Source organism: Loxodonta africana, chromosome 4 (genome assembly GCF_030014295.1).
Source record: "Loxodonta africana isolate mLoxAfr1 chromosome 4, mLoxAfr1.hap2, whole genome shotgun sequence".
Classification (NCBI taxonomy): Eukaryota; Metazoa; Chordata; class Mammalia; order Proboscidea; family Elephantidae; genus Loxodonta; species Loxodonta africana.
The window spans coordinates 133177021-133193178 of record NC_087345.1 but is presented as its reverse complement, the minus strand read 5'-3'; the positions used below and the strand labels follow the sequence as shown (position 1 = coordinate 133193178).

The 16158-nt window shown below is 38.7% G+C and overlaps 1 protein-coding gene across 1 annotated transcript in view; it reads right to left on the bottom strand.

Moving 5' to 3' along the window:
- Positions 1–13010: 13010 nt before the first annotated feature.
- Positions 13011–16158, bottom strand: part of LOC111750834 (antigen WC1.1-like) — a 63383-nt gene continuing 60235 nt past the window's right edge. Inside the window, exon 18 of the mRNA XM_064285184.1 lies at positions 13011–14361. Coding sequence (XP_064141254.1) covers positions 14216–14361 — 146 coding nt within the window. The 3' untranslated portion in view covers positions 13011–14215. The remainder of the gene's footprint in view (positions 14362–16158) is intronic.

Sequence of the window (16158 nt, the reverse complement as noted above, 5' to 3'; positions counted from 1 at the left end):
CTTTGTACGAGGATATTGATTACCTTTTAAAACCAGAGAAGGACGGCCTGTTGGACAACTCAGGTATGTATCTTATGTCCTCTACACTGTTCATAAGCTGGCTATGGGTTTAGACACCTTCAGCAAGCACAGACACTACAACTAACACAACCTCACATGGCAGCGTCCTTTCAAGGTAGAAGCACCAAGCCCTCTTTCTACTAGTCTAAAGCCTCGAGATTTCTTCTGAACCTGTGGGAAAAGTTTTGCTCTTTGTCTTTGATGTTTTTCTTCCTACCAGTAAAACTAACTGCCTGATGACTCATTGACTAAGCTGCCATATTACACAGTTAACAATGAGGAGAATGCAGATCCTGAATCTGCCCCCGGTAAGAGGAGTTGCTCTGTCCTTAAACGGTGGGGATGAGAAGGAGAATCACATCTGAAGAGAACATTCTTCTGTGATTGGGATGAGAAGTGTCTCTTCTCTCCAGATGGCAACAATTCTTTCCTCTCTCTGTCTGCTCTGTCGCCTCAGAAAGAGAAAGATCAGGCTCAGTTCTCTGTATTCACTTCTACTCAGCCATAGACATGCATCTAATGTATTGTTATAGATTCAAAGACCATGTTTTTGTTTTGTTTTGATGACATTTGAAACTAATAACCTCAAAAAATTCATGCTGGGAGAGAACACTGGGAAATATGATTCTTACCCTGAGATAGTGTGATATTTTTGTTTTGGGGTAGTTTATATGTATATTGAGAAAAAAAAGAAATTGACTTCTACAAAGCCCTAGAATACATGGAGTGCATACTGTTTTACTTATCAACTACCAGGAACTCTTATTTACAAGGGGCCTAAGAGAGGAGAATGTTCTCCCTGCACCTTCCACAGTAGTAGAGATGGACAGCCCTTGGGACAAGGTATATCCAGAAGGGCTCTTTGGAATGAGTTGTTGAGGTCTACACAGCACTGGAAGGAATTGAAACCCAGGCTTCCTGTGATTGGAATCGGTGAGATCTCCAGTCTCTGGGTGATACCCAGGCTGCCCTCTCCCCAGCAGCTCTGTGTCTCTCACAGCCTCAGGGGTAAGTGTGTAGCCTGGGTTCTTTTGATTCAGATTCATCCTCCCTCACTTACTGATAATGTACATATTATGTGTTGCAACTCTTTTATCATATGTTTAAAATAGTACCTGAAGCTTTTGTTGAGTCTTTTGCTGATTTTGTGGTATGAGAGGCCATTTTAGAAAAATATCATTGACCTTGATACACTCAAATATTTTGAAGATTTTAATGGTTCACAGGAATATTGAGATCAAACAGGTACTTTTCGGACAGCCTTGGATTCTGGGGCCTGTATTTATCAGCCAGTAGAATCTTTGCATTAGAAGGGACAGGATACCACTTAGTCCAACCAATATTTTGCTATTCCACCTAAGTCTTTGTCCAATTTCAGAGCCTTCAGGAAATCAAGTTCATGCCACTGAAAATGTTTATGATGATATTGAAGAGTTACCTGTTCCTGAAATTCTTCCGACCCCTGGGATAAGCGAGAAGCATTTTTCCGCAGAGGAGGGAGATGGTGCCAGGTATTCTCAGACAGGTGAGTGGACAGCTATGCCTGTAGTAGTCTTACACCTTTACCATAGGAAAAGTGAGTTTGGGCCCTCCAATTCTCGTTTGTTTTCCCTGCGCTATCGCAACCTGGGTAGCTTCATATACCCAGAGTGCAGCTTTTAGGGAAGCTCTTCCTGGTATATTGTAGCTATTTTATCTCATCTTGAAAAGGGGCATATTGTGTTCTTTCTGCCATGCCCACCATATCTGGGACATGGACAGGTCTGTACAATGAGTTACAGAGCTTTTGTGCATATTTTTCACACCCTAGCTGAGACATGTGTTCTGACAATAAATTTAGAAAATTTTTCAGATTGTGAGAGGTAATCTGGGAAGTGTTTTTAATAACAAGGTAAACTGAATTTCTGAGTTATTTTGGTGTGTTTTGGGAAACATGTAACCTAAACATTTAAAGTTGAAATTGCTGACTATTAATGCAAAATATGCCGTGCTTTAATTAGAAAGTAGTAAAATCTCAGCACTAGAAGGAAACAGATAAATTCCTCTCAGTGTTTCAACAGAGTGGTAAAGATTATCATTTCTTAATACCAGGACTAATGCTTAGGTGTGGGCATGTGGTCCCTGGGGAGCAGGAGACTGGGAGATTTCATCAAGATGTCCTCTTTTGGCATTGACAGAGGACCTGGAAGTGTTCTCATGAATAGTTTGAGGTCAAGCTTATTTGTTTAGTGTCTATTTAGTAAGGTGCTGAGGTATCTAAAGAGGGGACTTCCTGCCCCAATTCCTTAAAAATTAGGCTAGCCTAGTGTTGAAGAAGAATGCTTATATCTCTCCCCCAATCTTCGTCATTATTGGCCCATCTTCTTACCAACAGTCTAGATCAGCATGAGGCTTTGCAGAGAGCACTTGAGTCGGTATGTGCTAGCTCTAGCCTATCAGACAAGCACTAGGTGCCCACACATATTTTCTGGCCACTTTTTACTGGTCTCTCCTTCCGCCATGGTTCTCTGTCCTTTTTGTGTCACCACTGTAACCAGAATTCTCCTTTCTGTTTCAGATTCCTCTATGCAGCCTCCTAGCGAAGCTGCCAACCCTAGGATGGAAGGCAAATGTTTCTCACTGGTCCTGGGGCAAGGAAAAGACGATGGGTATGATGACATTGAACTTAGTACCATGTAGTACCATTTTCGTAGCAACTAAATCTGCAAAGAATCTTCTATGATTTGTTTCCCAAATAAATGAGAATTCTGTATTCTTCATTACTGTAAAGTTTTCATATGCACCTATGATGAAAGAAAATTATTCATAATAAATACTCTGAGTTTCTCAACCCATTCTTGTTCTCTTAAGGACCTGGGTACGTTCACCCCTATTGACCTTGGAAAATTAAGTCTTCTGACATACCCTTTTGCCATGGTGAATTCTTACTTGAAATATCAGTGGTATCACTTCCCTACAGACAACATTCTTCCCTTTCTTTAGATACAGAGAAGTTTGTGCTTTTGCTGAACAGAGTGAAACTCTGAAATCAGGCCCTGAACTAAGCATTTACTACGAGGAGGACAAACTTATGAAACACTCACGGAATATTCCAAAATATTCCATCTTTTACCAAAACCTAAAAGTGAGGTTCGAAGTGAGTGGGTGATGGAGAGAAAATAGTTGCAACAGTTCTCATTTTGACCAAACTTTTATAAAATGTGAATAACAAAAATCTGCTACTATCTCATAACATCTCTTTATCTTCCACTCTAGTTTCCTTTTCTCTTTTCTAGCTATTTCCCAACACCCAAAGGCTCCCTCTTTTCCTTCAATTTGCACATCCTATTGTTCATCAAATTTTGTTTTTAATCCTTTTCCATGAATCTCTCTCATCGTAGGCTGGGTTCTCTAGAGAAGCAAAATCAGTGAAGCATTTGTATATATGTATGTACATATGTGTATGTGTACATATATGTACATATATGTATCTTGTTGTTGTTGTTGTTAGGTGCCATCAAGTGGGTTCCGACTCAGCAAAGCTATGCACAACAGAACAAAACACTGCCTGGTCCTGAGCCATCCTCACAATCATTGTTATACTTGATCTCATTGTTGCAGCCACTGTGTCAATCCATCTCGTTGAGGGTATTCCACTTTTTCACTGACCCTCTACTTTACCAAGCATGATGTCCTTCTCCAGGGATTGATCTCTCCTGATAACATGTCCAAAGTATGTGAGACGAAGTCTTATCATCCTTCCTTATAGGGAGCATTCTGGGTGTACTTCTTCCAGGACAGATTTGTTCATTCTTTTGGCAGTCCATGGTATATTCAATATTCTTCACCAACATCATAATTCAAAGAAGCCAATTCTTCTTCGGTCTTCCTTATTCATTGTCCAACTTTTGCATGCATATGAGGCAGTTGAAAATACTATGGCTTGGGCCAGGCATGCTTTAGTCCTTAAAGTGACATCTTTGCTTTTTAACCCTTTAAAGAGGTCTTTTGCAGCAGATTCGCCTAACGCGGTGTGTTGTTTATTTCTTGACTGCTTCCTCCATGGTTATTAACTGTGGATCCAAGTAAAATGAAATTCTTAACAACTTCAATCTTTTCTCTGTTTATCATGATGTTGCTTATTGGTCCAGTTGTGAGGATTTTTGCTTTTTTTATGTTGAGGTGTAATCCATACTGAAGGCTGTAGTCTTTGATCTTCATCAGTAAGTATTTCAAGACCTCTTTCCTTTCAGCAAGCAAGGCTGTGTCGTCTACATATCTCAGATTGTTAAGGAGTCTTCCTCCAATGTGATGCCCTGTTCTTCTTCATATAGTCCATATTCTCAGATTATTTGCTCAGCATACAGATTGAATGAATAGGTATGGTGAAAGGATACAACCCTGACGCACATCATTCTGACTTTAAACCATGCAATTTCTCCTTGTTCTGTTTGAACTATTGCCTCTTGGTCTATGTACAGGTTCCAAATGAGCACAATTAAATGCTCTGGAACTCCCATTCTTCACAAAGTTATCCATAATTTGTTATTATCCACACAGTCAAATGCCTTTGCATGGTCAACAAAACATAGGCAAGCATCTTTCTAGCATTCCCTGCTTTCAACCATAATCCATCTGATATCAGTCCATGTCTTCTTATGAATCTGGCTTGAACTTCTGTCAGTTCCCTGTCAATGTACTGCCGCACCACTTTTGAATGATCTTGAGCAAAATTTTATTTGTGTGTGGTATTAATGATATTGTTTGATAATTTCCACATTCTGCTCAATCACCTTTCTTTGGAATGGGCACAAATATGTATCTTTTCTAGTCAGTTGGCCAGGTAGCTGTCTTCCAAATTTCTTGGCATAGATGAGTGAACACCTCCAGCACTGCATCCATTTGTTGAAACATCTAAATTGCTACTTCATCAGTTCCTGGAACCTTGTTTTTCACCATTCCCTTCAGCGCAGCTTGGACTTCTTCCTTCAGTACCATTGGATCTTGATCATATGCTACCACCTAAAATGGTTGATCCATATTAGAGGAAAGAAAATAAAATAAAAATCTACATGATAAAATTCTTGCACCCCTAAATGAACTCCCCCAAAGGTGGCAATCAAGAACAGAACCATACAGAAATAAATGCCTAGAGACTTTCACAAGAGGCTCCAAAAACTATGTTATTGTCCCAGGGTAGAAATGGCAAAGGGGCTGAAGGAATCTAGGAGATTGTTAAATAGAGGATATATTTTGGTTTCTTACTGACTGCAAAAGGGATGGTTACACATGGGTGCCCAAGAATTAAGATAAAAAGCTCATTATCCATTGAGAAATGAGAAAGATCATGTATATAAGTTAGGAGATCTACTTACCACTGTAAAATCAGCATGTGGTAGAAGAAATGAGCAAAGATGTAAAATAAAAAAAAAAAAAGGTTATGTATATTTCTGGATTAAACAAAAGCGAAATTTAATGTTACACTTTACCGCTTAACATTAACCATCACAGCCACCCTCCCATCTCATCTCTTAAAAGGATAGAGTACCGAGTTTATTCTTATCCAAATGAAGCAGCCAAGATTGAACTTGAATAATTATACAAAATACAAGAAATGTCTACAATGACCTCTAGTCCTGCTTCTGCAAAAGCACCCATGCTGCACTTTATGCAATGGAGGAGGAAGGGATGTCAACACGTTCTACTGACCCAACATGACAAGATTATCAGAGTCAACATACAGTCTGCAGACGTGTAGGATAAACATTAAATTGTCACACAGAGCATTTGTTTATCTGGAAATGCCCTAATTTCACCTTCATATTTGAGAGACAGTTTTGCTAGATAGATGATTCTTGGCTGGAAATTTTTTTCCATCAATGCTTTATATAAGTCATCCCATTGCCTTCTTGCCTGCATGGTTTCTGCCGAGTAGTTCGAGCTTATTCTTATTGACTCTCCTTTGTAGATGACTTTTCGTTTATCCCTAAAGGCTCTTAAAATTCTCTCTTTATCTTTGACTTTGGCAAGTTTGATTGTAATATGTCTTGGTGACTTTCTTTTAAGATCTACCTTATGTGGTTATTTTATGAATAACATAAAACTCAAATTCATGATAATTTTTGGAATCAGACCAGAGCAGACTCAAAAGAGGGAGCTGAAAACGTAGAAGAGAAGAAAATAACTCCAACCGATCGGTGAGATTACCATCAAACTAAATGTTGTATCATTTTGAGATTCCCACACCCCATTTTTGTGTACATCTTAACTTTCAAGCACAAGACTTTCCAGGCTCATCGTATACCAAAGAGTCCTAGTTCCTTTTAATGGACAATGGTGTTTAGAAACTAAGTCTAGGTCCTGGGTTAGCCCTTCGCTACTGGAATGAGATCGTTTTAAGGCCCATTCAGCAGATGGAAGCTAGGATTTGGATTGTTTTAAATATTAGTCCATAAGGACAGTAATTCAAATCCAATATTGCAAAGCTTTTCCCTTTTTTTTCACTATTTCATGTTTGAGTCTTCCTTCTCCCATAGTGATAACCTTGGCTCCCAGGAATATCAGTAAGTTTACACATTTGCTCATTCCTACAATACACACAAGATAGTTTCGGAATTGCTATACCCACACCACTACCAACAACAAATCTATTAAGAAAAACATCAAAATTTTATTGCAGTTCTCTTGTCTTATATCAAGGGAACATAATCAAAGCATTGTGTTCAAAATTTTAGTATTTTTTTTCTCTTTTTTGTGTTTGGTTATATTACTCATTTAATATAAAGTTCAGTTCATTTGTATCTATTCAAATACAAATTTATGTTTCCCCCGTCCCTCCATTTTTGATCACTAATGTCTTAGTCATTTAGTGCTGCCATAACAGAAATACCACAAGTGGATGGCTTTAACAAGGAGAAATTTATTTTCTCACAGTCTAGTAGGTTACAAATGCAAATTCAGGGCATCGGCTCCAGGGAAAGACTTTCTCTCTCTGTCGGCTCTGGAGGAAGATTCCTTGTCTTCAAACTTTCCCTGGTCAAGGAGCTTCTCAGACTCAGGGACCCCGTGTCTAAAGGACACCCTCTGCTCCTGGTGCTGCTTTCTTGGTGGTATGAGGTCCCCAACTCTCTGCTTGTTTCCCTTTCCTTTTATCTCTTGAGAGATAAAAGGTGGTGCAGGCCACACCCCAGGGAAACTCCCTTTTGCATCAGGGAAGTGACCTTAGTAATCCTTTTAACCACAGGCAGAGATTATGATTCATAACACACAGAAAAATCACCAAATGGAGGACAACTACACATGGCCTAACCAAGTTGACACATATTTTGGGGGAACACAATCCAATCCATAATAACTAATTTTTATTCTTTGAATATGTATAGCAATAATATGTCTCCAAAAGTCAAGTCTCTACAAAAAAGGAATGCTTAAAAGATTATCACTCCCTCTCACATCTCTTCTACCCCATTCCCACACACTCCTTATAGGTAACAAATTTCATTAATTTCTAAAGTGAAAAGAAAGGACATATTTTGCTTTTGTGAATAAAGCTATGAACATTTGTCTACAGGTTTTATTATGAATATAAATTTTTGTTTCTCTAGAATAAAAGCCTAAGAGGGTAATTGCTGCATCCTATGGTGAGTGCCTGTACAGTTTTGTAAGATACTGCCAAAATATTTTCCAGAGAGACTTCATCATTTTATATTTCTACCGGCAATATATGAGAGAGGCAGTTTCTCTGTAGCCTCAACAACTTTTGGTATTATCACTATTTTTTTACTTTAACTTTTCTAACAGATGTGTTGTCAACATATGCTTTTTAACTAGAGGGTTTGGTCTATGTGTATTTAATGTAATTATAATATGATTGGGTTTAATGCTACCATTTTGCTGTCTGTATTCTACTTGTCCCAACTCTTTTTGTTCCTCCCTTCATCTTTTACTGCTTGCTTTTGGAGTAATTAAATACATATAATATTCCATCTTAATTTAGCTATACTTCTTTGCAACAATTTTTACTGGTTCCACTAGGCATTACAATATAGACCCTAATCACAGTCTTCTTAGAGTTAATATTGCAGGAAACTTGCAACAGTATAGTTCTATTTACTCTCATCCCTGGTGCTATTGCTGTCATATATATTAAATCTACATGCATTTTATTGACCATAATAGAATTTTATAATTTTAGCCTCAATTTGTCATACTTTTTTTTTCTTTATGTTTAAGTGTAATCCATACTGAAGGCTGCGGCCTTTGATCTTCATTAGTAAGTGCATCAAGTCCTCTTCACTTTCAGCAAACAAGGTGGTGTCATCTGCATAATGCAGGTTGTTAATGAGTCTTCCTCCAATCCTGATGTCCTGTTCTTCTTCATATAGTACAGCTTCTCAGATTATTTGCTCAGCATACAGATTGAATAAGTATGGTGAAAGGATACAATCCTGATGCACACATTTCCTGACTTTAAACAACTGAAGGCATTGGCAAAAACAAGCCTCCAGGAATTGACAGAATTTTGAAATGTTTCAACAAATGGATGCAGCACTGAAAGTGCTCACTCATCTATGCCAAGAAATATGGAAGAGAGATTCCTGGCCAACTGACTGGAAGAAATCCATATTTATGCCAATTCCCAAGAAAGGTGATCCAACCAAATGCAAAAATTACAGAACAATGTCATTAATATCACAGGCAAGCACAATTTTGCTGAAGATGGTTCAAAACCAGCTGCAGCAGTATATCAACAGAGAACTTCCAGAAATTCAGGCTGGATTCGGAAGAGGATGTGGAACCAGGGATATCATTGCTGATGTCAGATGGATCCTGGCTGACAGCAGAGAATACCAGAAGGAGGTTTACCCGTGTTTTATTGACTATGCAAAGGCATTCGACTGTGTGGATCATAGCAAATTATGGATAACATTGAGAAGAATGGGAATTCCGGAACACTTAATGGTGCTGATGTGGAACCCGTACATAGATCAAGAGGTAGGTGTTTGGACAGAACAAGGGGATACTGAGAGGTTTAAAGTCAGGAAAGTTGTGTGTCAGGGTAGTTTCTTTTCACCATACCTATTCGATCTGTATGCTGAGCAAATAATGAACAAATCTGTCTTAGAAGAAGTACAACCAGAATGCTCCTTAGAAGCAGGGATGGCGAGACTGCGTCTTACATACTTTGGGCATGTTGTCAGAAGGGATCAGCCCTTTGAGAAGGACATCATGCTTGGTAAACTACAGGGTCAGCAGAAAAGAGAAAGACCCTCAGCAAGGTGGATTGACACAGTGTCTGCAACGATGGGCTCAAGCGTAACAATGATTGTAAGGATGGCTCAGGACCAGGCAGTGTTTTGTTCTGTTGTGCATAGGGTCACTATGAGTCAGAACCAACTCAATGGCACCTAACAACAGCAGTCATACGTATTTTAAAGAAATTAAGAGAAAATATATGGCGATTCATAGTTTCTCATATATTCACCATTTATAATTCTTACTAATCCTTCTTATGTATCCAAATCTTCATCTGTTTCATTTCTATTTAGTCTGAAGGACTACCTTTAGCATTTCTTGTCTTGTAAATCTGCTGACAACAAATCCTCTCAGCTTTCATTTATCATAAAATGTCTTTATTTTGCTTTCATTTCTGAAGGATAGTTTCGCTGGATATAGAATTCTGTGTTTTTATCTTTTTTTTTTTACATTACTTTTGAAATGTCATTACTTTGTCTTCTTAATTATTTCTGATGTGAAATCAGCCAGCATTCACCTCATTGTCCCCTTGCATGTAGTGTGTCATTTTTTTGTCTTCTTTTAAGACTTTTTATTTAGCTTTGGTTTTATCAGTTGGACTATGATATGCCTAGTCATTTTCATTGTAATTTTTCTGCTTGTTGTTCAGTGAATTCTTTGATTTTTAATTTTATATTATTCACCAAATTGGAAAACATTCTGCCATTGTTTCTTCACATTTTTTTCTGTCTGCTCTCTGAGACTTCAATTATATACATGTAAAGCCACTTGATATTGTCTCACAAGTCTTTGAGGCTCTGTTTTTTTGTTTGTTTTTTTTTGCCTGTTTTCAATGGTTTTCTCCCCAGTCCTTACTTTTGCTGTCTCCAATCTGCTATTAAACCCATACAGCAAATTTTTCATTTCAGATAGTGTATTTTTCAGTTTTTTAATTTCTTTTTGTTCTTTTTTATATTTTTTGTCTCTACCAATATTTTTCACATTTGCTCATTCATTATTACATACTTTCCTTTGAATTATATTAAAATAATTATAGTAGGTGCTTTGAAGTCTTTGTATCTAGTTCAACATCTGGATCATCTCAAAGTCAACTCTATTGACTGCTTTTTCTCTTAACTATTGGACACAGTTCTTGGTTTCCTTGCATGTCTAGTAATTTTTATTGTATATTTGGGAGTGTGAATTATATGTTGAAGAGACTCTAACTTCCATTAGCTTTTTCCAAAAAACTTATATTTGTTGTAGCAGGCAGTTGCTTTGGCCAGATTCAAACTTAAAAACATTTTTCCCTCAAGGGTTAAAGGAAAAAAAGTCTCTACTTTGTTCCCTAGGCTGTCTGGCCTCCACCTTCCACTGATATTTGTGATGTCCCCCTTCATCATGCATATTTCAGGTGTCATCCAAGGACCTAAACAGAATTTACCCAAAAATTTCAGCACTTCTCTATCTGTAAGTCTCCCTTCTTTGGGGTTTCCCCTAACTCATTTTCTAGCCACTCTGACAGTCCAAGTTCCATTTATTGACTATTCAATCCATTAAGAATGTGACTTTTTGCTTAAGTTTCAGCCACCTGTGCTGCACAAACAGGAGAGTTTCATTCAGTGCAGTACGCTTGTTTAAAAGGTTTGCTTTCTTCAATTTCTATCTAAATAAGATTATGCTCCAATATTTTTAAGTAATTGTGTCTTATGTTTTTCTCAGAGTTCATAGTTGTTATCTTTGGGAAGAATTTTCTAATATATGCCATTCTGTCATTACCAGAATTCCCACCCTCTGATTAAAAAGATTAATTTCATGGAGTTTAAATTATAGCAGTAAAACTGTAAAAGCATAAGCATTTAACAAAGTCTATAGGTCCACATTTACTTTTATTCAGAAGGCTGAAATAAAGGTTGCAGGAAGCCCCTTCCCTAGCTTCACAAGCAGTAGGTCCAACCCCAGAATATGAGAAGAAAGGGTGTGCAAAATTGGGACTTTCAAATTTGCACACAGTAAAAATATCAGCCAGTTAAATCAAAACCCTCATCAAAACAACCATTAACACGGCGCTACAGGGACCAGCTCCTACAGGCTTTGACTAGCTTTGTACAGGTACATCTGGGCAGTGCCTTGCCTTACAGTTGTATAGCATGCTGTTTAGGAGCTTCTCTGATGCCTCTGGAGGAACTCTGGAGAGATAGCTCAGCACCCACAAATGTACAGCCCACAAGTACAAGGGGCTAACATCTGTAATGGTTATCCATTCAGTAATCAGTTGAGGCTAAGGACTACCAGATACTTTCCCTTTAGTTCCCAGGTGAGAATTATGAGACACTTGATAATACTCTTCAGAAAGCCCTGGAGAGATCAAACACTGCCTCATGTAGGAAGGGTCAACTCAAGAATATATCCTTATACTGACTTTCCCTCCTTTTCTATTTCACTCCCCAATCTTTAAGTCCTTCAATTGTGTTAAGCCACTGTGATTTCAGAGTTTATCTGTTACAATACTATTATTACCTTAATTAATATAAAGGTAAACTGTTCTTCCACACTCAGGTTTGTGTCCTTTTTTAATAACTCAGTGAATGATAGGTGAGAGTGTAACAAACATATCGTATGTGCTTCCCGGAAACCACAAGGCCTAGAGAAGGGCACTGTTTTAGGGATGACCACCTGCAAAACCAGTAACATATTCAGAACTTTATTTAGTATGCCGTGTGCTTGTTCTCAGGAATTTAATGAATGGCGATAGCTCCTAAACCTTTTGGAGGTGTTAACCATAGTCAGGGAAGAAGAACCGCCAAAAGGTCTAGCAACAACTACCTGAGAAGTGTCAGGAAAATCTAGGGACTTCTAATGGGCCCTCCCAAATAACATGGGACAGGTCTCCAAGCTTACTACCCAAACTCCACTCTTTATAGGAAGTAATTTCCTATAAATTCTTTCCCTATGTGGAGCTCAGACTGCTTTGTCACAATTGCTACTATGCAGAAAGGTTTTCTGATTTTCATTCAGACCCTGGAATGACATACCTTCCAAAACCACACCCTCATAAAAGACTAATTTGTAGTCAACATGGATCACTTGGAATGGTTGCCACTTGTCTTCCTGAGTCCGGACACTCTGAAAGTCTTTTCATTAATTCCTGGCTAATTTTGACCACTGAGTCCTTAGTAGGGATCATCCTGATAATCTTCATTGTTTTTTCCTGATTCTTATCATCAAAAATTGTAGTATCTCTCTATTTTGGCTTTGTTGGCTCCCTGTGTCAGGAATAAAATTGAATAATTATACCGGGTATCATTTACTCTGCCATTGCTTTGAACATTTCCCTGTGACCAATGGCCGTATATGTTGCATTTGGGCATCCTCTAATTCCCAAGCACTTCCAAAACTTATGAGGATTGTAAGATCAAGTGTAGATTGGGCCTCCACTCTCACCCCCAAGATAGCATCCAGAGCCATCAGCTAAGTGACAGATTGGGCTCAACTCATAACCAAGCCACCACATTCAGTTCTTATATTAGTTCAGCCCTACCCCCACTCCATTAACTCATTAACTTGCTGTATTATGGGGTGTTTTGCAGATAAAATCTTTCCTTGATCACTTTTACAGGATTACTCTCTCTACCTAGAAGAATTACAGCAGGATCTTGCTTGCATTTTAAACAATTACCAGATCAAAGCAATTTTGAAGTTTTTTTTTTTTTTTTCAGAAAGGAAGCCCACTGGTCTGAAATTTATCTGATAGTTCAGTCTTGACAGACCCCTCTATCCACATCTGTAAGATACAAGTAGCTAGGAGTTCCTGATATTTCTGTCTATATTCCTATATGCCTTCTGGTTCTCCTCTGTCTAAATCTTCTCTTCCTTGCCTTCTTGTCCTACTTGAATATTGTGGTTGAATGCCAGTTGGCCTCTATCACCTTGCAGTGAGGAGCAATATGAGTCAATATCATTCCCTTAAAAGGCTTTTATAATTGGACAGACAAGAAATAATAATGTCCTGAAGAAAGAAAAGGAAATAAAAGATAGGAAAGATTGAATGTGAAAGGATTTAATGACCAACTGGATGTGAGAGAAGAGTGAGGAGGAATGTTACGATGGACTTGAGCAATAATTCGAAAAAGTAACCTGGAGGATTAGAGATGAGAAAGCAGCCTAGGATTAGACCGTTGGTTGGAGCATGAAAGTTTGAACACGATAAAGAAAGCTGTAGCCATCCCTTCCCACCAGCCAACAAGTTCAACTGAGAAACTCACATCCAAGTTTGGTACCTAGGAAGTGTTTAAGAGAAGATAACTAAAGGGAAAGGGGGAGAGTGCTGACACATTGTGAGAATTACAACTGGTGTCACAAAACAATTTGTGTATAAATTTTTTAATGAGAAACTAATTTGCACTGTAAACTTTCACCTAAAGCACAACAAATTTAAAAAAAATAAATAAGCATTTAGCATGATATAAAAAAGGAGATGATATGGCATTTCAGGAGCCGGGTATACATGAATGTTCAGCATTGTTTTGTTTGTTTCTGTTTTTCATACACAATCATTCTTTGATTTAGTCGACAAATACAGAAACATTTTTGTTCCATGAGTTCATCTTTCTAGGGATGAGTGAGCAAGTGTGCGCCAATTTTAGAGCCCACTGTCTGGTAAGAGTGAATTGGAACATTTGGAGCAAAGGAATGCTCTGAGTAGCCTATGGGGAAGGTAAGAAAACAGGTCAGTTCATTCCTCTGGGAGAAATCGTATTTGGAGACAAATTCTCTAAGAGCAGTTGAGACAAAACTTGCTAAATTATTAACAAAGCAGAGAGTATTTTATTCAGAATATTAAATTTTGAATAATTTCCATGCAATATAATTATAGGTCAGCACTATCCTATTGGAATATAGGCAATTAGAATATCTGAAGCCTCAGCTAATTTTTAATACATCATGGGAGAGTCATTATGGATGTTCCAGGGACACTAAGCTCAACGTCATCATATCCAGGGTCCCTTTCTTCTCCCTTGAGCAACCAGGGACTATCTTCTCCCTTCCCAGAATCAGCTGCTCCTGTAAGTAACTGCAGAGAATAGCCTGAAACAGGAAAAGCCTGGTTAGAACTGTGATAAACAGGCCAGAGCCCTATGATGGCAGCACAGTTAAGTACATTGTGATGATAAATCATGCTTGGGGACCCAAAAATGCTCAGGGAGGCCTAGACTATTTAATATTAAGTACAGCAAAGAATGCATCAGGACTATCCTATCAGAATCCAACCCATGTAGGTCTCTTAGGCCTCAGCTTATCTGGAAAACACTGGATCACAGGAGATCTGTGGCCAATGCAGGTGCTCTGTGAAGACCTGTTGCTTGGTCTGCACAATCAGCAAGGATACGGGCCAGTAATGGCAAGACTCATATGCTTCCTTTCACAATAGACAGGTCTGAATTCAGAGCAGGAGACAGGGAGAAGCTTCAGTTCCTCACTAATAATCCAATATATTTTTTTTTTACTCTTGGTGGTCTTGGCCTGTGTTCCCAAATGCTCACAGAAACAATCACAAGATCTCCCGTCAGTTGCCAATAGGGATAAGGTAACTCAGGTTTCACTGTTATTCCCTTCTCAGGAATCAGATTGTCCTCAGATGTATAAACACTCTTCTGTGGAGAATGAATGCTTCACTTGGCCATTGAAATCTCTAGAGCAGATTAGCACTTAGTTTCCCACCAGCTCTGAGTCTACAATCCACCTTCATGGCTTTAATTCTTAAGGCCACCACAGACCTTGTCCATATCAGAGCTGACATATGATAACCATGCCCCTTAGACTATCAAAATGCCCCACAAATGCCAATATTGCAATATTATTTTTAAATCTCCAACTGCTTTCCACATACAAGGCAGCACAAAAATGTTATCAGAACAGTCATAACATTTTTAGATTTGATAAATGTACTCAATCTACAAGTCTTAATACAAGCACATTCAGGATAAGAGTTTGGAAACACAGACACCAAGAATACAGAGTGATTCCTCCCTCCCAAGGAATCTGACAGCATTAATGAAAAGAATATGAACAACTGTGTCCTTTGCCGTGAGACCAGAAGAACCGGATGGAGCCCAGCTACCATTACTGAACGTTTTGATCAAGATTCCATAGGAGAATCCTGATCAAAAGGGAGAAAATGCAGAACAGAATTTCAAATTCTCATAGACTCCAGATTTTCTGGAGCAATGGAGGGTGGATAAACCCCTGAAACTATGGCTCTGAGATAATCTTTAAACCTTAAACCAAAAATATCCCCTGAAGTCTTCTTAAAACCAAACAATAGGTTAGCTTAACTAGTGAAAAAACGGCCTACCTTTAGTGTGTGCTTTTGCTGTTTTTCCTTTTTTTTGTTTATTGTGCTCTAAGTGAAAGTTTTTTTTTTTTTTAAGTGAAAGTTTACAAATCAAGTCAGTCTCTCACACAAAAACTATATACACTTTGCTACATACTCCCAACTACTCTCCCCCTAATGAGACAGCCCTCTCCCTCCCTCCACTCTCTCTTTTCGTGTCCATTTCACCAACTTCTAACCCCCTCTACCCTCTCACCTCCCCTCCAGGGAGGAGATACCAACATAGTCTCAAGAGTCCACCTAATCCAAGAAGCTCACTCTTCACCAGCATCCCTCTCCAACCCATTGTCCAGTCCAATCCATGTCTGAAGAGTTGGCTTTGGGAATGGTTCCTGTCCTGGGCCAACAGAAAGTCTGGGGGCCATGACCACCAGGGTCCTTTTAGTCTCAGTCAGGCCATTAAGTTTGGCTTTTTACGAGAATTTGGGTCCTGCTCCCTCAGGGGTTCTCTGTTGTGTTCCCTGTCAGGGCAGTCATTGGCTATAGCCGGG